Source organism: Struthio camelus, chromosome 3 (assembly GCF_040807025.1).
Source record: "Struthio camelus isolate bStrCam1 chromosome 3, bStrCam1.hap1, whole genome shotgun sequence".
Taxonomy (NCBI): domain Eukaryota; kingdom Metazoa; phylum Chordata; class Aves; order Struthioniformes; family Struthionidae; genus Struthio; species Struthio camelus.
In genome coordinates this window covers 110,479,976-110,504,994 of record NC_090944.1, presented here as the reverse complement: position 1 = coordinate 110,504,994, position 25,019 = coordinate 110,479,976, and the positions used below count along the sequence as shown (strand labels likewise).

Here is a 25,019-nt window from a genome sequence, read left to right as displayed (position 1 = left end):
AAACTGTACATAAGATAAACTCAATCTTAAAGACTTGTCAAAGTGTAAGACATACAAAGGGAGTATTAATTAGAGAAGCTAGTAAGAGTGCTAAAAGACACAGTTACTGAATTTGATACAAAAAACATTGTGTGCTTTTATATTCTTATGAGCAGTTCTAGCAGCATGCTTAACAACTCAAGTTAAAACTTACTATTTAGTAGTATGTTTTACTTACTTTAAAGGTAATTGCTGCAAAGCGCCAGTTATACAATGCACTCTCCCGTACATCGGGAACGATGCTGCTGCTTGAAGCAAAGACTTTTTGGCTTGAAATATTTCTTCTTCGACGTTCACTAACAAAAGTTTGATAACTAGAATAAAAAAAAAGAAATACACACAGATTTACATTACACATACATACACTTATTGTATTTTCTGAGAAGCAAACCTAGGTTAAAGAAACAGGAACAAAACCTGTTTAAACAACAGCTCAATGAATTGAGTTGTCCATTTGAATAGTTGTTCTTGTTGGTTATCAGCTACCTAAATTCCAGCAACACCTGTTACAGCCAAGTTAGTCTAGCTGCTTCTGTGAAAAGTGCAAGATAAAGCCTATGCTCAGGGACAATCCTGCAGCTCACGATGAAGTCAAGAAAAGTAACCTAAAAGTCAGACTTGGCCCTTAGAGCAGGATTAATAAAACAAACACTTCAGCAGAATATTAAAGATCAAAAGCTTCCAGTTACACATCTAAATCTTTAATTAGCCACTAAATAAGCTGCCCAGTTTTCAAGGATACATATGCTAATTCTATGTACATATTTACCATGCAGCACCTTAATGTCACGATCAGAATAAATTGCAGATCCTAATAATGAACTACAGATCACCACAACAACAGGGGATAATTAACCACAATGAGACATGAGATAACCAAAAAAAAAAAATGCATGAGTTATGGCAATCATAAATATGTCTCAAAATTATGATTTCAATGCACGTGAAGAAAGTATTAGGCAAGCAGTAAAGAAGTCCATAACTATGCACGCACACACACAAAATTAGTGAATTTACTACAAATTACATTCCACGCTTTATCATAAACGAGTTTACACATTTTAGTTTTATTGCAAGTTGTGTTACAATGCTGGAGCCAGTTTGTTTACAGAATTTGCCAGATCAATCAGACATCGAGCCTCTCAGCTTTCACTTAGAGGCATCAAACAAAACAAAAATATTCCACACACAAACACAGCCTAAGCACTGCAGCACTGTTAGTGTATGTCCAGGACTCCAAACTACTCAGAGCGATGGTTCCAAGTGAGCAGAGCTCCCAATGGCAGCCCTGCAAATGTCAGGTACTGGAACTTTACACAGACAAGCCAGGCCTACCTGTGCTCTGGGTGAGTGAGCTCCTGTAGGAAGCAGAGGTTCCTTTCTGGCACTTTCTGTATACCACTTTGTACTAACAACTAGCACAAGGCGACTGTTCGCTCCTCCCATCTTTCACTTATGCGCACAAAAATAAGGTGCTTTCTAAAGAGTATTATCCTGTCAGTCCCGAAAGGTCTAACATCTAAGGCTGCTTTTTAAGAGAAAGTATAAGCAACTGCGGCGGGGGGGAGGTAATAATAAAAATCATACTAGGTGAAAACTTCAGCTATCTCCAAAGATCACCTCCTCTCATGGAAAACAGCGTAAAAGGCTGGCTAGGTACCAGGGCCTCAACGTCACTTTCCCGCTGACCAAAATAATAAGAAAAGCCATCTTCAGAGAACATGTGATAGGCTCAAGACGAACAGGACTAGATTAAGGTCTTATTAAGGGTCTAGGTTCTTAACAGCAAAACCAAATCCGTTTAAAATCCAAGTAGAAACCTACACGAAACAGAAATTGGAGCAGTCTCCAATCTGGCAGAGTCAAAACTACCTCTAAATGAACGTTGAGAGAACTAACTGAAATGTCGGAGATCTGCCTATCAAGTACTCGTAAAAATAACTACCTGTGCCCTCTTAGGGTGAGATATTTCTCATCTAAGCATGGCTCTGCACAATGGAAGTCAAAATCCAAAGACAGTACACGATAAGGGGATGCAAAACAACACCTTTAAGTTAACGGAAAATAATCAAAATGGATTGTAACCTCAAAATACTTGTAAAAGTACGTACTGAATAAGCAAGACTATTTGGGTGTAATAGCAGATGTGGAGAACAACTGTGAGGAAATGATTATAGTCCAACTCCTTAAATATCAAATAAACTATGCACAGGGGGAAGGTGGGTGGATGTGTTCTGCTAACAGATAAAGCTCTCCAGGTGTTACTATACATATATAGGCCATATTTAAATCTAGGCAAGCTTCATTTCAAAAAAAAAAAAAAAAAAACAACAACAATAAGCATCTACTTACTCATTATGCTTTCTACCAAAAGCTTTCAGGAAAAAACAGTAAGTAGGTTTCATATAAATTTATAAAGTTGGGGGAAGGTGTTAATTCCCCTCAAACCTTACCTGCTAAAGTGTTCTTTTCCACTGTACTTATTGATTGATCTTCATCTATCTGAAAGTTACGTTCAACCCATTTTCCTAAACAAATACGCTGCAGTTCTTCATGATGTACTAAGAAGTTCAACAAATACGAAGCAGTCACACAATCATACGGCTTGGTACTTGTGCTAAGATCCATTGCTGCTTGGAATAAGAGCTCTAGACGTTCAGAATCCTGAAATAAAACAATATTCCTCTTTTTACTGAGCTTCCATATTGATTTAATTAAGCTAGTTAGCATCCTGGAACCTGAAAATCTGCTTTTCAGTAAGGTGGCTGGTACATATTTACTAACAAACGCTTTCTTTGTACACTTTACACTCAAAACAAGAATGTGTACATATTTACCAAAGACAGAACTACACACACCTTGAGAACGGGGACAAGCATTTATAAAGCAGCATTCAAACCTTATGTACTTCACAGGAGGCCTTTTTTCATTTTCAAAATGTTGCATTTTATCTGCTAATGGACATCAAAGAAGCATTGTTTATTAGGAAGTAGTATTTGTTCACCAGTAGTTATGAATTTAAAATTATCTTTTATGGACTAATAAATAGGAAAATCAGTATTAGAGTAAAATTTGGGAGAAATTCAAAGTATAATCAGAAAGCAAAACCTGAGACCAATCACAAAGGACAACAAACACAGAGCTGAATGCCTTGAGACACTAGAGTAACCAGATCCGAATGCCTCAAGCTCTTACAAAGGCAAGTCACAATTAAGGTAGGAGTTTGCATAATCTGTTTCTCTGAGATACATATCTACCTCAAGAAAACAGATTACCTCAAATAGATATCTAAAAGAATATACTCCTTCCTGCTATTACAATGTGTTTTAAACAGTTTATACTCCTTCCTGCTATTACAATGTGTTTAAACAGTTTAAAGTCATACCCAATGAACTTTCTGAACTCTTTCAACTGCTTGTGAAACAAGCCTCCTTAGGTTAAAAGGGATGCTATGTAAAAAATATACAGAGAAATACTGGGGACGAATGCTACTGTAGACAACTTGGACTGACTTCTAATTTGCAGGAATTATGCTTTGTACCTAACTCAAGTACCCAGTTCAACAACTTGTTTTAGTAAAACTTGATTCAGTCTTCAGTTACCACAAGCACCTTCAGGTTTATGCCTCTTCAGGAGGACAGGATTCCGAGCAGCGCAATGTTCAGCTCCAGTGCTGGAGCGGAACAGCTGCTGACTCCTCTGCTTTACTACGACTAGGAAGTCTCCCTTCCTTTCAAATACAGACTCAGTGTGATCTGAAGCTTTTTCTTCTACTGTGATAAAAATAACAGCATAAAGTGGCTACAGGTCACCAAAAACAGTATAACCAGCAGCACAAAAGTCATCTTGATCCTCACCTACCTCTAACTCCACCCCACCTCCTTCACTGTACCAGCATAAACTTTTTCATAGCAATGCAGTGAAATAAACTGAGGAACTGATCCGGCTGAAAAGTTTCAGGGTGGGGCTGGGGGGGGGAGCTTTTTTTTTTTTTTTTTTGGTAGTCTGTCTTTCAGATTACTCTGATCCTGATCCATTCACCATGCAGCTGAACAAGTACACTGGCTCAAAACAGAAGACAGTTTAGACACTGGGAAAAATGCGTGGTGATTGCAGCTTGTCATGGCATGTCAAAACTGTAAAAGGTTATTTAAGCCAGACTCCTAATACTGATGCCTAACATTAAGCCACAGCTTTTAAAAATATTGATTTTGATAAATATTTCTCCCTCTCCCCTACTTTAAGCCTCTGTTCTCCCAAGTAAATGACAAAAAAGGTAACATAACACCAAACTGTAAGAGTAATTTTCAGCTTTTACTTCTTAAATCAGCGATAAGATGGAACTTTCATCTTTCACGGAATCACGCTTTTTAAACTATTTTTAGTTACATACCTGTAAATTAAATGCAACATCGCGTAGTTTCATCAAAAGTTCAAATGCTAGAATTTTTACTTCTTCAAAAGTACTGGCAAAACATTGGATCAAAGTTTGGACACGAGCAGAATCAACTTCTTGATTCAAATGAAAAACCTGTGTCTGACCTGTTCAAAGAAATCAATGCCTCACATAATTTTGCTGTCATTTTTCCAGAATAAGCACAGTATTTACATTTTGCTTAGCTGTTGTAACAGAAATATTAAAATGAAATTTTAGCTAAAGCACTATTTTAATATTCATACATGTATATCTTAATGTATCTTATAATGCCATGCTTATTTTTTAAAAAGTTACCATATAAAAAAAAAAAAAAGGCTCACAATAAGTTACAGAAAGTAACTCATTGAAAAAAAAAATCCTACCTATTCATATTAAATTCAGTATTGAAAATAATCTTTATTTTAGCTTTGCTTAAAAATTCTTTTCCTGGAAACATACCATATTAGAAAATAATTCCTTTTTAAGAAGGTTTTAAACTTCAATGGGGCTTTTTTTTAGTTATTAGACTAACCCTATAGAACGGAAGCTATTACAATTTCTTACATTTAATTTAGCTTTAAAGGAGTCATGATTTTAAGGGACTGCTCTAATACTACGAAGAAGTCAAAATTTTTAAGATGTAAACAAGTACATTACAGCCCAGTATAGCAACAGCAGCTATCTCTCCTTTTCAAAAGTAATGTCAAGCTTCTGAAACCATAAAGCTGCTAAACAATTGCCACTGCTGGTTTATTTAAAAACCTAGCAGCAATACACCACTAACTCAAAAACAAAATTAATACATTCATAATTTATCAGTGGGTTGGGGAAGAGAAGATCTATCAAGAAGTGAGAAGGCATTTTCTTCTCCCTCTCAAAATCAAGTTTTAGTTTATATGACTATTTCTTCTAAAAATATTAGAATTTAAGTTAGAAAACATGCTTTTATATTGGTTATCTAACCTACATACAAGATTTAGTAAAACCATCAATACTCCAAGGTGGGTTTGTATAACGAATACTTCTCGAATTGAGGATGTTCTAACATTGTAGAGAAAGTTTAAGTTAACAGCAGCAACAGAACATAAGAAACTTTCTAATTAAAGCGTTCCTTATTTAGTACATAATATTGTAAGAATGCGCAAGTCCTAACAGTTCTGATGGTTGTACCATTTTAAGATACATATCATCAAGAAGTTAGAACAAGGTCAAGATATCAAGCATATTGAATCCTATCCAAAATATTTTTTGTAATAATAAAATTTCATTAAAAGTTTTGCTGAAACAGACAGACTCTAGGCAAGAGGAGCCCAATTTATGAAAGCTATATTAACCAGGCTATAACACTTGCATTAATTTCAAAATGTCACTTTCCATTAAAACTTACTATTCCTTCTTCAGATAAAATGAAAGTGATGCAGGAAACCCCACAAAAACCAAGTATCAAGATAACTGTTTAACTTTGGCAAAGATTAACTAGTTGGCATAAAAGAACTTTCTTCGCTACTGCCCATTCCTACACCCTATACATTAGGTCTCTTACCTTTTGGAATAGAAAATATTTCTGCTACAGATCCTAAAATAGTTAATGCAGAAAATCTGGTTGCATGGGATGAACCAGGAAACAGTGCTTCAAAAAGTCTGTCACAAACAGATGACATGAACACCTGAAGATCACAAAAGATATGTTAAGACAGTTTGTTTGCTGCTGATTCAGGATATTCTGCTTTAAAGGGCTACACAGCAAAATTATGATCTTATAACTCATTTTGGAGGAACTGGAGGACTACCTCTATAGTATTGACAATTTCTGGTTTCCTAGAAAAGAGTAAAGGTTCAAGGATTTTTAAGTAGTTTCCCTTCACCACTCACAAAAAGATCACCATTGTATTAAAATCTAGAAAAGTAGTTGAGCAAGAAAAACAAAACTCAAGACAAGAAACCATGTAACACACACCAAAAAAAAAGCCTGATTATGTGAGCCTTTAAACAAGAAAAAAAGAAAGACAAATACAAAAGAATTCTTCGTACTAAAAACTTTGTGTCAAAGCTCTGTCATTCATTCCTTATCGTTTTAGAGAACTAGCAGAAGGCTCGTGCTCAAGAGATCTTTATTCCAAGCCCAGGTAAGTCATATCATTTAAAACTTACTAACTACTACTAGACTGCTCACAGCTAACAAGACGTTCACAGTAAGATTTTAGTGTGGAGCAGCAGAGCATTTTGATGGCACATCTCCAGTCACCCACACGTACTGCCACTTCTGTTCACATCGCAGAGCAGTCCCTCAGCAGATAAACTCGATTAAGCTTAATTTTGTCCAGAAGCAAAGATACCCTTCAAATATTAACGGATACTCAGTTCATGAGATCAGACTATAGTTAGTCCAAATTAACCCCCACATGCGCGAGTTCAGCGTTAACGCTGGGTCCTCAGCCCTCTTCTGCTTAACAAGGTTTGCTCCTTCTGCACTGCATTATTTGCCATCACAGACATTACGTAACTTACCAGAGGTGTTTTCAAGAGTAACTAGCTACCTTTCAGAAATGCCATCACACCTCTTATTTTTTTTATCATTTATATCTCTAGCACTCTAACTCGCTTTATATTTACTTACTTTGTATTGCTGCAAAATCCCAACAGGATCCCACTTAGTTGAGTCTTCAAGTAACTCTTGCTTGGTTTTATTTTGCTCCAGTTTATAAAGCACCTGGGAACTTTCTTGTATCCTACAAAACAGCTTTTAAAACACAAGCAAAACATAGCTGATACAAGAGTCATTGAAAGTTAAATTAGGGCAAGGGGGATTTACAGCCTAATTTACAGATCTTATTGCTTGTACCTTTTAAAAAGCATGCATGCAGCATTGATCCTTCTCTCTTGACTCCAAATAAGCCTGAATACCTTACTCCCCATCTCTCATGACCATCCTTTTTCCCTTCCCTCTGCACCTCCTACATCTATTTCCATCATGCTCCTTAAATTCATGCCTAGTCTTTCCCTCCCACCTCTCCATTTTCTCTCATTTTCATCTTTGATTTTCAACTCCTTCCAACTCCATAAAAACGCCATAAAAAAAAAGCTTAGCTAATGCATATCCTTTTCATAACTTCAGTGTCTCTTATAGAGAGGAGCTTGACTCATCTCAGGAACGCTCTCCTCAGCCCTGTTATTTCCCACCATTATTTCCTTTCTTTATAAATTTCCTTTAATACAATTTTCCCCTATTCTGCATCAAGCAAGAGTGGAAAGAGTTGAGCTTCTGTTCTTTTGTTTCTGTCAAGCCTATTCCGTCATTCTTCCCTGCTAGCTCTTGAACTAATCACTTTCTCCTTCCACGTTGCTCTCATTTACTATTAACACCTTCCAGAACACTCTTTGTGTATACGTTCCTTCATACTACCCACATCCTCGTTCCACAGTCTCCTAGTGGTGATCCTGACAGCTTCTACAATGTTGACACATTCAATCCTTGCAGACTTCCTTGGTCTCAAGTCTTTCAATTAACAGACACTCACAAGTCAGTTCTGCCCATCATTAAAGAGCCAATTGTTCAAATCAGTCCTCGCTAAGCTACTATCTTCTTGTTTCTCCTGTCCTCTTCACCATACTATCCTCTTGTCTTTCTAACCAAGCATAGAGCTAATAATTTCAAAAGCAAGCTTTCACAGCAATACCTTCTTGGCTGACCTTGACAGTTTTGCACTGCTTATGTACATTCAAAATACATACTAACCACTCTTATCCCACTTTATTAACTAACTTCTTGTTTTTTCTGAACACCTCTAAGGACTCCCTCTTTTGTATGAATCCCAATTGAAATTGCTGATCTTCACTTTTAAAGTCACTCTCAGCTCGCTGCCTCCACTACCAGGAGAAGACTCATGCCTACATGATGAGTTTCCTATATATGCCTTTTCTCATTGCCTCATTCGTGCTTTAGAACAGATTTCCATAAACACCCACAAAATTCTCCTTTCACAAACATCATCTTAAAATTCTCTTCTACCAAAATGTCAGAATTGATGACAGTGAGGCCACTGCTCAGCAGTGCAATCGTATCATGTTGACCACAACTGTTTCCTCATATTCCTCTGCCTTGTCTTCCCAGTCAGGTCGCTGAGGCTGATCAAGTGACTGTGAATCTGCCTGATCTACGATAAGTCTAAGTAAAAAATGCGCTCGGTCCACAATGAAGGCACTACAATGTTCATTATTTACTCTAAGTCGCGTTGCTTCGCACTTGCCGTGGTTAAACATACACTGATAAGTTAAGTAACACTCACTGCCACTCATGATCAAGTTGTGTCTGTCATTTGATTTTTTTTTTTTTTTTTTTTAAAACCTAAGCCATCCTCGTCTGGGATAACTTATCGTTCAGTTGCATCATAAACGCAACATAGTCCCCATCCAAGAGCTTCTACTCTTTTGGATAAACAACATCACAGCATACTCGATATAAAAAAATTTTTTTTAAATGCTGCATAACTAAAACAATAAGCATATGGAACATTTTGTTTATACTTTTAAATTACCTTTCTCAGCAAAGAACACAGCTGCTGCCTCACAGAAGGAGACTGGCTATTCAAGTTGTAAGTAATAAAAAATTGAATTAGTTGCATTTCTTCCATTGACACAATTTCCGTGCTACGATGAGTTTCACAAAGCAAACCTAAAGCATCAATGCAAACCTGAAAGATATTCAGATGTTAACCACAAGAGTGTTAGAGACACCTATAAAGACACTTACATTTTAAAAGGATGCTGAAACAGTATTTAGGATTTAAACAATTCTTCCACTTTGAACACACAAAAACAATTTTGTCCCTCTACCTGATTATGTTGATGAACTAGACCCTGCTTTATACATTCAGAGGATAAAAGACCACTTCTCATGATATTTGAAAGTTCCAGGTGTCCATGAGCCCTGGCTGTTCTCAGGCATGCCATCAGTGCTCCAAGAGCTCCTCTGGTACTGCGAGAGCCTAAAGTGAAAAAATAATAATTACAGTCTGATTAACACAATAAACAATGTGCTAACTGCCATGCTTGTCAAAAACTCTATGTATTTCCAATGTGTTACCCCCTCCCTCTTTTTCTCTCTACTCCTACAAACCCCAAAGGATATATTCCGTCATAATCTTAACTAGTTCTAAATTGCCTGGTTCACAAAAGGCTTCTTCTTGAGTACACCATAAGGAAAAAGAGAGTCCCAGTGGGGGCTCACAAGTCATTGTTTGAGGATTACACTCAATTTTATGTCAAAAACTACATGAGAAGCATAAATCTTGTATGCATACATTGGGGGGAGAGGGAACAATCTGTATAACTGTGTTCTTGGACCTGTGCAGTGTAAGAAACACACAAGACAGAAAAATAGCTTAGAAAAAAAAAAGTAACGAGAGATTGGTAAGTAAAGAAAAGAATAAGGCATCTACAGAATAATAACTATTTTACTTATGGCATGAAGACATTCTTTATTATAATGAAAACCACCTTGAAATACTGACAGCGATCAATAAATGTCTGGAATTTCTCTCCCAAATTAACTCTTACAAGAATAATAAATTAGGAATCACGTTTCCGAGATTGCTTCATTTCTTTTAATCATTATAACTACAAATATGATATTTATTTCCTTACCAAGATTAGCATCAGCAGAAGCCTGAAGAATTTTAATCATGTAGTTCAGGCTGTCAGGGCTACATTTTAGCAACTTTGGTAAATAATAATCTATTATATAAGTAGTTTGGTCATGTTTCCCTTCACATAGTATTAAAAGAAGAGGAGAAACCCAGGTGTCATGCCATTGGTCAATCCAGCTGCTTTCTTGAAAACCTGAGGTAAAATGGACTTTATGATTTATAAACATGGTTTCCAAAAGATCACTAGCATAGGGTGCAAGAGACTGATCATTCATCACATCCAAGATTTGTACTGGAATTGTTCTGTCCAACTGTAATATATTTTCAGTACCCAAACACTCCACAAGACAGCCAAGAGAAGCATATTTCCCTTTCACATGCCATTCCAAACTTAGTAAGCTCTTTGTCAATCCTACAAAGAATAGGTCTGATTTTTCATCAGATCCAGTAACGGTGGTTCGGTGTATCCGAAGAAGGTTCTTGAATATCAATTTGGTTTGATGTCTAACAGCATCCAGGGGGTGTTCCCAGTGTGTGTAAACATATTCCAGCAGCTTCCCAGTTATGTCCGAGTTCCCGTTAAGATGGATTTTTAGATTTGGGGAGCCTGAAACAAGTGCATCTAGCGCTGAATTAGTCCAAATAGCAAGGATTCTAGACAAAGACGTTGCCATACTGGATTCTTTTAACCTTTAAAAAGAACAAACAAACAAACAAAAGAAATCCACTATTTCCATTTGTCATTGTTATCATATGTTTAATTTCTATTTCAAAACAATTATTGATCACATTAGTTTATCTTACACTAACACAGGTAAAGAAACTAACCATACATTGAAAATAATAAATCTAACACTAAATGCAAGCATTGTTGCAAACTGTATGTGCAGTCACCTGAGCTGCTGTTAACTGGTCACAGTTAAAACCATCTAAATAAAGGGAAAAGAAACCTGACAAGCCAATAGTGATTGCAGTGCTTCTTGAATAGAAGGCAAATTTTTTCATCGCTACATAGAAACATAGAAATTGAAAACTCTGTATGCAAAGACAAAATCACAAACCTGCCCTTTTAAAAATGATTTCCAAGACATGAACAGGGGTTAAACTGAATACAGCGCAAAGACAAAAATCACAAACCTGCCCTTTTAAAAATGACTTTTGAGACATGAACAGGGGTTAAACTGAATACACATCATGTTTTAGGCTCTCTGCTGTATTGGAAAGGAGGTTATCAGATGTGAGCAGTCAAATTTTGTTTAAAAAAAAAAAAAGGAAAAAAAAAACCACACACACAAACTAATTTCACTTCAAGTATTCCATTCACTAGAACACTTCACTGTCTTCTGTACTTCAGAGAGCAGAATAGGTGATGTCCTGAGTCTAAGGTTTATCTGTCAACCAATTCTGCCACACTTCAACACCAAGCAGATGGAAGACTAATCCCACTTATGTTAGAAATGCAATATTTCATTTTAGCATACAAGAGAAGCTGTAACTTATCATCTATGTAATAGCAAGACATTTTATCTTTAAACTTTTAGAATTATTCTGAGCATCTTAAAATTACAAGATTTGAGTCACAAACTAGATTTATCACACTGAAAATATCAAAGCTTTATTACACTAAGACTGTGTAAGCCAGGCAAATATACACATAAAAGAACTCCCCCCTCCTTAAAAAAAAAAAGTAAACAAAATAGAACCAAAACACAGACTTACTCTGAACTCAAAGACAACAAGACTGATATGATATCTAGTAGTAGTTTCTCTCCATTTTCACCCATACTGCCATTCTTCCATTCCAGCATAGCCAGTGCTCCATGACAAAGAAAGAGGAGGACTGAGTCAGAGAGTTTGTCAGTACAGGGAATCCCACAGTTACTCACAAACCATGCTGGTACACCTGTATGTCTCACTGATCCAAGAAGCAAGTCACTGACCTGTAAGACCAAAATGAAAGATATTATAGTATCTTAGCACAGGAGAAAAGCGTAACTGAAAATTTTAGATTTAAAGAGATTTCTCGCAACTTTTTCTTCTTATATAGTTCAAAAGTCTTGTCTTGCTATTTCAGTGAGAAGAGAACAAAGGGCTTACACACCAACAAAAGTCTCATACAGAGGTTGGTCGGTCCTCCTATCTATATTAACAAAACCCCTAAACAACACTGAGAAAGAGAATTATGTCCTCATAAGTCCAATTTACACCAAGTAGGGGATCATGCTTTAGAAAAGCCTGCTTTGCACACAACCTCTTTCATTTGTACGAACTGTATTTCAGAAGCGCCCCACTACATAGAGCAATTTAGTCACTAGTTCAGATACGGACAACTAAAAATGTTAGTTATTAACCAGATTGTAAGTGCCCGTAAAACAGCTGAGAGGATAGGGCCCTCTCCTCTCCACTTTAAAAGTGAAGTGGTAAGTACCCATGACAGGGGTTACAATCAAAACTCCCTGTGAAAAGTTTTGGTGCTGCAGAGTCCTCTTACCTGATTCCTTTGTTACTCACATCTCTATGGTATTGCCTAAGGACGGAGGAGGAAGGGATAAGGACTGAAGCATGTGGAGGCTACTTAATAACTGAAAAGAACATGCAAAGGTAATACTGCAAGAAGATCTTGGAGCGTTAACAGCTTAATTTTACTAGTTAATGACACTAAGATATTTCACAGTCTTAAGAGAAGAAATACACTTACCAAGGAAGGTAACTCTTCAGCTGGCCCATACATAGCTTTAGTAAAGAGAATGAAGGCCAGTCCTGAGGTAGTCTGAACAGTCTGCAGGAGAGTTTCTGTTATGGTAGAAAAGACATTTTCCATTGAAGTGCAGCAAGCATTGTAAGGTAGAAACTACATATCAAAATTATAAACATGGCATTTAATTTTCCTAGACTACTTGTGGTTATACAGTCACGTATCTGTAGCATCCAAACAGATCGCAAGCATTAACAAATTTACACTCTAGTATATTAGGAAACTATTACCATCTTTTAACAGATGGAAAATACAGAACTGCCCAGTCAGAAAAGGAGGACTGTGGCAGAGCTTATTCATGTTTATGTTAAATCCTACTGTACAAAAGAACATCTGTATAGGAAGTAAACACAATTAGTTATAGAGCACCAATAAATAGTTCTGACAGCATAAGTCATACATGTAAACTTCTGGTAAGCATAGATATTTGGGAAGTCTCAAAAGTCTTCTGCTAGCTTTTAAAGTAGTAGCAATAGGATTTATTTATCTTGTTACAATAGGACATAACTGGACAAGTTAAACAACACTCCAAAGTTATGATCTACAAATGATAGATCACCAGAAGACCTATTCCCACCCCCATCCGTCTCAGCAGTTCAATTTCCATTTAAGATAAAAGAAGACAAATTTTTCCACATACTAGTTGTGTTTACTGAAAAGATAGTAAAATTGACTGAATAAAAAATTTTAATTGCTTTTGAATATTATTAATCTTACCATCCATTAGGAAGTTTGTAGAGCTTTTCAGTAAACTACACATACTCTGCCAAACAAGAGAGTCAGGATTTTTCCAAAGACTTCCCTGAATATTTTCCTGTAACTTCTGCACAAGCATCATTGAAACTTTAATGGCCACCAATAAATCGTGCATCAGCTGAGTCTGAACAATACGATTTCCACTATTCTTTCTGGAAATAAAATACACATACACACAAAGAAAGTAAATGAGAATCGCCCTTCTTAGGATCCCCAGAAAACCACATTTTGCCAACTTCAGATAGAACTGACAGTAAAAACTAACCTATGGCTTGAACTGACCAGTTGCATAACTAGAGAAAAAACAAGAAGCCAACTCAAGGACAATGTTTTAAAATGCAGTTAACAAAAACAATGACAAATTCTACTACAGTTTCTGTAATTTCCCATGACAATGTCTTCACCCATTTCATTCCGTCTGAGCAGAGAGGAACTCTTCCAGAAACTAAATGTTGTGGACTGAATAAGTGCCGGTCCTTTCTCACTTTCTCAAAGAGTTCCTCCAAGTGTGAGCCATATTTCCATGATTCAATTCCCTTTTAATGTGAAGACAGATGTGAACTTTTAAAATACAAAACACTCCACTAAGTACCCTTCTCCTCTGGGTATATGATAAGAGACTAGAGTGAAGAGAGTACACGTTATGCAATGCTGGAAAACTTCAAAATGTTAAATGATGACCGTCGTGAGAGTCTGATTAGACTATCACTACTGAATAAGACACTCATGAAAAGTGGAAGAATGTTACTCAACCTGAATTTTAATAAGTGTATCAATTACAGTGTTCAGTCACAATTCAAATAGTAAAATCATAATTAGAAGGCCTCCCTTAAAAGGAGTAGTTCTAACACAGTATCAGTGTCTTAGATTCAACCACCTTTAAATTTTCTTCCTCTCCTCTCTTAATATCATCACATTATGACATAAGAAAATAAATTCATCAATAGCTTTTGTATTTAAAATATGTATCACTGCAAAATTACATTCTCATCTTTCATGAATGCATGGCTATTAAGGTGAAATTCCATATTAAATTTTCTTGCAAAAATGTAATGAAAATACAGCTTGTAGTGAATTCACTTGCCTGTTTTCTTCTTGTATGTCAAGTAGAGACTTCTGCAGAAACTGAAGAACTAGTAAAAATAATTATGATATGAAATTATTTAAAAGAGAAATAGAACATAAAAATTCCAAGAAAGCAATCACATAAGCACAAACATGCCCAAACATAATGAAAAGTTATCCATACAGTGGTATTTCTTTCACTCTATAAAGAAATTAAACTGAAATTTCAGAGGAGCAATGCTAAATCAAATTCTCAAGTTCTTTTACAACAGCCTGGTACAAAAAAAAAAAAAAAAAAGTACAAAAAAAGAGTTTCCAACCCACTTGGCCTCACCTTGCGAGGTATTGAGAGTTCTGGCTCCCCAATGAAAAGCTGAAAGACAGAGCCTTACAATGAGCAGCAATGAAAAAGTCCAAAGGAACCCGTGAATTTTATCTACATTCTGAGGGCACAGAATGTCAAGTTATCCCATAAATTCCATACAGATTCAGTAAGTGAATCTGAATCAGCAAGACTCAATAATAAACTGTTTTACTGGCAGATCAGATTTCTGCAAAATGATTGCCAAATACAATTCATATTACAACAGACCTTGGCTTGCTCCAGTCAAGGGTGTCTGTTCAGAGTTATCACATTCAACTTCAGTATGGGGCATATACCAGAGAATGCTTCACATGAAGTAGCAGTAATTCTGACAGCCCTTTAAGAAGCACTCCCGAGTATCTTTTTCGATTTGTACTTTTGGCTGCTCAGTAAAGCAAGATTCACCTCTGAATATTAAAGGTGCAAACCAAGGGAAAACCCACAATTAAAAAAAAAAAAAAACAACTCACTTAATGTAATTAAGTGGAACAGAAAAGAACACTTTCTTAACTCAAACAAAAGAGCCTTCAAATATTGTTTACAGTGCTAAATATGTGAGGGTACAAGTTATTAAAAACAAACCAGGAAAATATCGGATCTCGCAGATTTTAATACTTTATGTCTACCTCACACTACTTCTCCCTCCCAAAAATAATATAACAACAAATTTATTTTACTATAAACATAACTTTACCTTCTTCAAATAGCTTCTTAATACTCGCTTTACCTAGAGGAGAGAAAATACAGTTTTACTAGTGCATATTAGCCAAAGAATCTGTTCTTCTTATATGGAAAAATACGTCATTACTACTATTAGATACTGCACCAAGATGCAAAACAAAATTGAGCAAGTTAAAACAACGACAATATACTCCATGTCATCATGTCATACCTAGGCTGAAGTCTTCCATACAGGAAGCAAGGTTGTCCAGTACTCTTCTGTATAAATATGTGTCTGTGGTTTTCAGTTCTTCCCTAAGGCAGCATACAAAGCTTTGTACAGCTTCTGTCATGAACTGTTCAGGAAGACCATTCAGTGAACTACAACAGTAAGAAACAGTATAATCAGTTAGCTCAGACTGAAGGTTCAATATCCACTTGACTACAGTCAGCACCCTTTAAAGCTCCACTAACAGACAGACGGTGGTTCCTGTATGAAGAGAGTAGCACTCTCCCTGTGGTTTGTGCAAATGCAAAGATAAACTCCATCTGTCAAATTATAGAATTGAGGCCTACAGCGTTCAAAAAAAAAAAAAAATCCAAATCCAGGAGCAAAAATAAAATTAAATCTTTTCAAAGACTTACACCATGTTTACTAGCATCCCCCTTTTGGTTTCACAGTCAGAAAATTAACTCTGTAGTCTTCAAGGTATACAAGATAATGCTCCAGAAATATCCAGATATGTTTTTTTCTATTCCCTTCTGGTACACTCAAAGGATATAAAGCTACTCATAAATCTTTGTAATTATGTTCTACATTCCTTCCCATCCCAAAATACATACACTCAGCCTCACTTTTTTTTTTTTTTTTTTTTTTTTTGAAGTAAACTATTAATTCAGGAAACAGTGATATGCTAAACTGTTAGAGTTAAGATTTCAATAACGGTGAAGGATTGCTTCCTACTCCAAGCATTGACATCATGCTTAAACCAGCTCCCTGCTTTAAAGAGATTAGTTAACCTGACACACTAGATGATGACCTAATCCAAAGCACAAAAATAATTCCGGATCCCTGCAGAAATAATCCCTGGAAAGGTTAATGAAAAAGTGTATGTAATAGTTCCCCTGTATTTTTTGGAGGGACTCAAGTACCCATTCCCTACGGGCAGTGTATTTACTTAAACTGCTTATAACTATTAAAAGCTAATGTAGCTTGAGATTTTATTTATGCCTGATCCTCTCCAAACACAGTGCTCCATAAGAACTTAATTTACTGGAGCAAAAAGGCACAGAGGAAATCGGCTATCATCTGCTTCTGTATCTGTGAAGTTACATTCCTGGATAAGTCCTTTCCTTAGAGCTTCCATGGATTTGAAGATCTGGGAACTTGACTGTGCCTCATCACGGTATCACTCAAGAGATGGAAGCAGGATGAATAAAGTGAGTAGGAGATAATCTCCTGACTCTTCTTCTGCATTCCCAGTGTTTTCATTGTCTCTGAAGATTATTTCTGAGTTGCCTATAAACAATAACTTAGTAGTTCAGTTTGCTGAAAACACCATAGTTTTGTTCTTTCTCAAAAATACTATTTTGTGGGAGAATGGGAATACAAGAAGGTTGAATTCCAAAAAAAGATAAACAAATATTACACCTACTCTTCATACAGTTTGACAGTGGGGAAGACTGCAAGATTAATAGTGTCTTCACTTTGCATTAATTAAAAAATAAAAAGAGATAAAAATACTGCAGCAATCAAATTATAAAGCAGAAACAAACAGTAAAAATGAAGACAATTTTCACATCTTGAAAAGCACTGTCCTTTTGATGACCATAATATATTTTTACACTGAAGGTTACCGGTCAGAAGAACAGCAGCTAACAACTAAGATTTTATTTCATAGGTCAGGTATCAGAGTGCTTTGCCTACCAAACTGCAAGTTAGCCAAAATTGCACATGTTGGGCATGCTGTTCAACTCTATATAGGCAGGAAAAATTGGTCCAGTGAACTGGAATCATCACTTGCCACTGGAATCTCAAGTCTTCAACATCCAGTCAGTCTTATCATTGTGCCTTTGTTTGGATAAAGTCTAGTTTGTCCGTTTATCCTGATTTTGTTGATTAGAGCCGCATAAAAGCTACCAGGCTGAACGTTTGACAGGTTTCCATCTTCTGAATTCAAACTTTAATCACACTGCATAATATTTAGTCTGTGACAACTGTGTTTATCTAAGACTATCAAAAATAAATTATAGCATCAAGAAGAAGATAAAATATTTTAAAGGAGAAATTATATATACATCAGCTTTTCCATTATAAGCTTTTATTTGCCTAGGATTTTTTCCTGTGCTAATATTGGACCTCATATCTTTCACAATGAATAAGAGTAATCTGGCAGTGGGGGTGGTTAAAGAAATAAGTAATAAGAACAGAAAGTACATTAAATTTGAAAATTCAGTGTTTTTCTTACTGATGAAGATTTTTCCAGATTGCCTTTTGAAATAATTTTAATGAGTTAATTGAGGAAAAACTGAAAGGAAAATTTTTCTCGCACCTCTAACACAGTGTCTATACCAAGGACAGAATTTTAGATTACAACAACAAATGAAATGTTAATCAACCTGCATTCTAATATTCTTTACTCTTGAATCCCAAAACACTTGTATTTCCTGTATACAGCTTTTTTTCCTGTTACATCTATCTGCCTACCTAGAAATTCCTTAACATCTCAACCTACCCTGAAGAAAAATAAAAAATAAGGTATGCTTCTTTCTAGCCTCATGCCTAATAACTCTGCGGACTCACTTCCTTAAATCCATCTCAGATTTTGAAGAAACATTTCTAAAAGATGCACAAATATTGAGCTTAGACAGGAAGTGCCACAGGAGGCCAAAAGAGCAAGAGCCGTGACCAAAAGATGCGTGCAGCTACAGTTTTCCACTAGCATGAGAGAGCAGATACCAAGCAGGTTTTGTTTTAAAATAAGCACTGAGGCTCTAATTGTACAGCTAAAAACCTATCAAAGGGGTGAGAAGCACTGGCTGCCATTAAACCAGATACAGTATTGAAGCCCTGCATCTCTCAGTAGGACAGAGGTGTTTTTGGACATAGAAAGACAGTTAAGTCAATGGGTCTTTAAAATAGTAAGGCTGTAAAAAATTAGCAAAAGAAATAAAGCAGTAATTTTGCAAAAGAAAAGTTTAACCGCTATAGAAATAGGCGCAAGAAATCACAAAGTTTAGCCATGCTTCCTGGGAATTGCCTTCTTTTTACATTGTCAAAGTTGAAGCTTTTTGTATACAGAAGTATTTTAAATTTCTACTCCGATATTATATATTACAATTCACGAGTGGCAATTCTACACTGTTTGGCTTTTCAATACATTTAATAGTTTTAATAAAACCAATTCATATCTACATATTAGTAACACTAAATTTCAATAATTAAACTATAGTACAATAACTTAGTGATGTCTGTTCCAGTTTCAGCTAATCGTAGACACGGGGAGCATGTAAAAAAAAATAAAAGCTTACTATCTTAATTTGTTACCTTGCTAATACTTTTTTCAAAGGATTCTTCATGCCCAGTGAAAAATATATCTCTCCCAAAACATCCAAACAAGCTTTAACCATGGGATCACATGCAGAGTTTCGATCCATCTTCTTCATCAAAGGCATAATCTATGATCAACAGAACACAATATCAACAAAAACTGTACATACCCCCATCAGTAACAGAGGCAGAATTCCCTTTTATCCAACTATATGATGCAAATCTGTCCCCTGCTCATCATATCCTGCTTAGTTTCACAAGTTCGAATAAAGTTGCAAGAAATCTCTGCCAGCAACATTAAGTAGGTGAAAAACTGGAAACACCGTATCATTTGCTTTCCAGAGATGCTGAGCACACATTATTCTCAGTAACTGTAACCTTTGCTATAATTTAAGTACTAGAACTACATTCCTACCTAATGCACCTGCAGTAGTATCAACTGCTTTCTCCCAGGTGCCAGTAATGATTAAAACTGTATGTCCCATTAATAGCGTACATGAGGCACTGCTTGTTCCAAGAGACCACACTAATTTACACTGGTGAAGTCTTACCTGTTTAATACATTGAATCTGCTGGATGCCATTGCTCAGCTGGGCACACTGCAGAAGCAGAGATGCCAGATTTTGCTCTTCACAGTCTGTAAATGCTACATTTGGAAAAATAATCTCATTTTAGAAAGGCATTACGATAAGTAATATATAATTTATAATAAGGAACCACTACTTAATTTTTCCCCACTCCAGTAGATCTATTGGTACCACAAACCTTTAAGTCTTATTAAAAATATCTTATGTTTATAAGACTCTACGTATACACCACATGTAATCTACACAAGCTCCTCACTGAACAAAAATAAATATTTTCATAGGAATTAAGAAAGTACAAGTCCCACTGCAACATAATAGTGGGCCTCATCTTCAATAGGAAGACCTGTTTTTAGAGATTTTGAGATCATATAGAAACAATCTTGAAAACACAGAACTTCAAGAACATCTAACTTGAAGCTAGTTTTGTATGTTTATAAAGTTCATCTATCACAAAAATCAACTACTAAACAAAACCCTATATACAAGCAAAACAAAAAAGGGAAAAAAAATATTTTGACATCACTTTAAAAAGCAATGCAGACAAAACTTGAAATGCAGCTGATTCTAGAACTGCCAGTGTCTTAAAAGCAGTGAGCGCCTCAATCCTGCAAAGAGAGGTGCAATGACACACTGCTGCACTGGTTTGTTCCTCTCACTGGACAAGGCACTAGATGCCAAGTGTGGCAGGAGAAAAAAAAACTGTTAGTGGTCTACTCTTCTCAGGTACTTTTAAGAGAAAGAGTACACAAGTCTTGTCCAAAGACTGCAGGAGAAGGACAAGGGGAAGCAGATCCTCAGAAAAAACACATGTCCTAACATGAGATTGTTTTCTTCTAAGAGGACAATCGTGCTGAGCTTTTCACCTCAGTGAGATAAAAGATGCTCAAGTTATGTAGTCAACTACTAGATTTTAGAAGAGCCATAGAACCACATACTTCATAACTCATGCTAAACTAACTGACCTCAAAAATGAAACCTAGTCTGTCCCAGGATTTCCTCCTACCTGCCTACTAAAGGTATTGCAAAAAGTGAGACTGGTTTTGCCCACTGTCAAAAACATTAGACTAGACGACCTCAGATCCGACCACAAAGGGGCAAATCACTTGTTCTCATCTGTAACGCTGAAGAGTCAGAACACACAGTAAGATTAGCGTTCATCTCTTTTATTGCTAGTTTTGGAGTTGTGTTTTTCTTTTTAAATAAAGATCAGTGGAAGTTTATATCAGAAAACAAAAAGTAATGTAAAATCCAAGAGCATTTGAACAATATCTTTATTTAAAGTTAACTACAGAAAACACACTCATGTATCAGATTTCATTGTTACTTTAGATTCCTGATTTTTCCCCCCACTAGAAGAGTCCCTAGCATTTTCTTCCATGGGCCTAGAATATCCATTTACTTTTGACTGATGACATCATAACCACATATGAAAAGATAACAAGCACAATAACGGGAAAGACGTTTCAGTATTATCCCATGTATTAAGGCTAAGTTTTGGAGTAGCACTGATTAATATGCCTGCAAGAGCTTTCACACTCAAGATACCACGACTTAAGATTCTTTTAACTCTGTCAAGGAAAGAAATCATTACAAAAAAAAAAGGCAAACAAAAAACAACTCCAAAATATCACAAATACAACATAACAAGAAGAAAAAAATCAATATTCAGTAGCTACTCAAAGGGATTCTACTAACAGAAAGAAAAATTGCCCAAAATTATTTCAGGAAAAAAAAAAAAAAAACTTACTCTGAAGTTTTTCAAGCTGCTGACCATCAAGAAAGAATGCATCGACCTGAATTTCCTTCTTCTTCTTTGAAACCATTTTTGGTCGATTAAGAGATACCTGCTCAAAAATATAAATAAATACACACACACAGTGTTTAAAAGCATAATCACAAATACTTCCTATGATAATGGCCCTTCCACTGTCCTGAAATAATATTTATTCTATTATCTGTGCAATTATTACTTTCTTCAAACAAGATAGTAGCTCACTTCCATTTTAGCATCTTCAGCAATTTCATGCATTTTGTCCAAAATTCACCAAGGCTTCATGGCATAACACGGAAGACACAGAAAACACGATTTCAAGATCTGCGGGATGAACGTCAAACTGGAGGTTTTGCTTCAGTTGTTACATAAACTGCAGCATGACCCTCGATCACAGTTTGAAAACAGGACTTGGAATTACAGCACTACACTTCAGCTGGCCTGTTTTACCCGCTCTGCTGTTCGAAACTCATCTAACCTGTATTAATGTAAAACTACAACTACATGGTAAAGCTTTTTTTCCTTTTTTTAACATATCAACAAATTCTGTATTTCCTATAAAGGATGTTACAAACGTCATTTTTCTTCTTTACGTTAACGGAAACGTAATGCCGACTACATTTTCTCTGGCTCAAGGGTTCTATGCACCGAGCCACAGTTGACAGCAATCAGAAAGTATAACTCTGGCTTTGTTTAACAGGTGCTCTCAGCCTTTTTCCCCACCAGCAGAAATCACACAGCAGCGCGTAGGGGAGGGCCAGCGCCCAGGGGCGCCCCGACCAGCCTCAAGCACAATTAGAGCACGCCCTCTTTCAAGCTGTTCGCCGTTTTGAGGAGCTACGTCGGAGCGATGGTAACTACGAGGGAAGCACCGATAGCCTCTGGCGGCTCTCAGGCAGAGGCAAGGCAGACCCGCGCACCGCCCAGGCGCATCCAGGCCGGCCCTCTCCCGCCGGGCGAGCAGGAAACCCCCTCGCTGCCCGAGCTCTGCCTCGCGACCCTGGCTGCTCCCGCTCTCTACCACCGCCCCACCCCCAGCGCCCGGGCCCACCCGCGGCTCCCCGGCGCCGCCCCCAGCGGCTCCCAACGGCCACAACCGCCGCCCGCGGCCTCTCAGCCGCCGTGCGGCCCGGCCCGGCCTCAGCCGAGCCGAGCCGGCGGGCAGGCGGCGGCGGCATCACCAGCGCTCGCCGAGGGCACAGTTGCGCTGCCTCAGGGCCGCGGCCCGGCGGAAGCGCTGGCCCACGCAGGGCCCGCCAGCACCCCCGACCCGGCCGCCCCGCGCGCAGCCTCACCCGCCGCTGCCCGGCCCGCCCGCGCACCACGTGCCGCCCCGGAAAGGGCCGGGAGGAGCCGCCGCCGCCGCCGCCACCGCCCCGCCCCGCCGGGCGCGCCGGCCCCTCGGGGGCTGCTGGGCGCCGCCTCGGCCGCGCGGCCCCGCGCGTCTTCACAAAAATACACGGCAACGTGCAAGTTGCTGGCGTTCGTAAGCGGCAACCAGCTCGCTTCATTTTAAAATCTGTTCCTGTTGGAAAACTACCATCTATGACGGTAGCTTTAACGTACCTCGTTACACACGCCACCACGGTCCAGCGACAGCATTCCGGTCTGGGGGCTCTTGTGCTCTTATCTGCAGTTTTAAATGTATGCTGCGTCCCTCGCTGCGCAGCCGAATTTGTGATGGAGCCTTGCTGCGTACCGCAGCTGCGAGGCACCGCTCCAGAAGTGATTACATTTCAGAAAAAGGGGACCTAAACCCTAGTCAAGCATACTGCACTCATCAACCTCCTCTAGTCAAGGATTTTTTTTTTTTCCCAAAGGGTAGAAAGAAGTTTGAACAAGCGCTTGTAAAGCCCAATAAACTTTGTTCGAAAAGTGTCCTCCATTTAAGTTTCCATTGACTGTATTTCTTCATCCATTATAGCAGCCTCTATCGGCACCTCCAAATTTTCACGTTCTTAAACTGTAAAATAATTAACAAAAAAAAAACAGTTATTTTGGTATACAAGAACTCAATTCTTAGCCATAATGGATTTTTTGTTTAGATTTCTATGTCTATGTGATGTACTTTTCACAATTTGTACCTCTGACTCCCATCTGAACATAATTTAAGAAACAAGTACCTAATTTGCAAGCAATGGAATATCATATGGAGATGGTCTTTCCCCAGTCCATGAGTTCTATCTAGCAAAGGAGAAATCATGCACTCATTGTAAAACGCCAGAACAACATAGTAGTCATGTTTCAGTGAAAACCTAAGAAAAACAACACCTAAATAAGGAAGAGAGGAGAAAAAAAGGAAACACCCCTTGCCATTTGACTTTTATGTGGCAATAACTTTCATAGCAGTTCAAAGAGCCTACAGCCAAAGGCAGTCCATTCACTACTTTCTGACATGATAATAGCCAAAGGAATTGGGAAAGGTTTATCCACGTCCAAATACATAGAAAATAATTTAAGATTTTTTCTGTTGGCCGGTTGATTTTCCCTCTGTTTTCTGCTCAGCAGTTTCTGAGACACTGACACCACTATTTGGTACAATGTATCACAGTGACCTACTTAAAACGCTGGACTATCTCCTGCTCCAGGAGGGACTCAGTGATCCCTATACATGTGATTTAGTCCTCCAGCCAAATCAGACTGTGCATCCTCATTTAGGGTAAGCAAAGTCTCCAAAAGGCTAAACTAAGTCTTCAGTTCATTATGGTCAATTCAACACGCCCATAATTCCCTCCACCTGTTTTTCAGGCCTCCTCAGCCATCCTCTTTTTATGATTTTCACATTCAACTTGATCCCCCTCCTACAGGTTCCCAGATTATTCCCCATCTACATGTATTCTAGCTTATCTTCTCTCTCCCTAGGGATAACCTTCAAGGAACTTCTTCCTTTCCAAATGAACTTTCCTTTACTCTCCCCAGAGTTTTTTTCTGTAAGAGGAAGCATCGCTGCCAGGGAGCTGTCAAGGGAGGCTTGAGGAATCTACACTTAGTAGCAAAGAATTATCTCAGTAAAGCAAAGAGTGATCTCAAGAAATGAAACAGTAGCATGCAACACCCACACAGTTTTACTGCTCTGATTCCCAAGAGCTCCAAGTTTCCAGTATCCAAAATAATTTATTTAGAACTAGCTCACGTACCTCTGTACAAAAGCACAACATGCAACACAGGTGCTCCTGCAGCTCCAAACATATCTGTATCACTGAGCAGCTAACCAGGCATGGGTAATTTGTGCTTAACTACCTTGAAAGGTAGGTCACTCTGCTTTCCTAATTTCTGCTCTGCTGACAAGGAGCAACAGACCCTTGAATTACTGATGTCTTGGCTCCCCTGTGCCCTGCTGCATGCCCTAAAGCCAGAGATCTTGCAGTGACCAAAAGACTAATCAGAATATTAGAAACTGCTAGGAAGAG

General features: G+C 37.7%; 1 protein-coding gene across 2 annotated transcripts in view; it reads right to left on the bottom strand.

Annotated features, from left to right (window-relative positions):
* The window catches only part of THADA (THADA armadillo repeat containing), a 180,128-nt gene that overhangs the window by 151,460 nt on the left and 3,649 nt on the right, over window positions 1-25,019 (bottom strand). The window contains exons 2-19 of one of the 2 annotated variants that reach the window (XM_068939662.1): window positions 23,176-23,572; window positions 21,586-21,682; window positions 19,803-19,897; window positions 19,249-19,379; window positions 15,934-16,082; window positions 15,736-15,768; window positions 14,697-14,745; window positions 13,574-13,764; window positions 12,800-12,894; window positions 11,821-12,041; window positions 10,100-10,791; window positions 9,290-9,441; window positions 8,992-9,147; window positions 7,074-7,196; window positions 6,000-6,123; window positions 4,433-4,581; window positions 2,493-2,703; window positions 218-353 (exon numbers count right to left, since the gene is read on the bottom strand). In XM_068939662.1, coding sequence (XP_068795763.1) covers window positions 218-353; window positions 2,493-2,703; window positions 4,433-4,581; window positions 6,000-6,123; window positions 7,074-7,196; window positions 8,992-9,147; window positions 9,290-9,441; window positions 10,100-10,791; window positions 11,821-12,041; window positions 12,800-12,894; window positions 13,574-13,764; window positions 14,697-14,745; window positions 15,736-15,768; window positions 15,934-16,082; window positions 19,249-19,379; window positions 19,803-19,897; window positions 21,586-21,682; window positions 23,176-23,211 — 2,840 coding nt within the window. In that variant the 5' untranslated portion in view covers window positions 23,212-23,572. Of the gene's footprint in view, window positions 1-217; window positions 354-2,492; window positions 2,704-4,432; window positions 4,582-5,999; window positions 6,124-7,073; window positions 7,197-8,991; window positions 9,148-9,289; window positions 9,442-10,099; window positions 10,792-11,820; window positions 12,042-12,799; window positions 12,895-13,573; window positions 13,765-14,696; window positions 14,746-15,735; window positions 15,769-15,933; window positions 16,083-19,248; window positions 19,380-19,802; window positions 19,898-21,585; window positions 21,683-22,904; window positions 22,954-23,175; window positions 23,573-25,019 lie in introns of those variants that run through there. The other variant, XM_068939663.1, reaches the window with a different exon arrangement.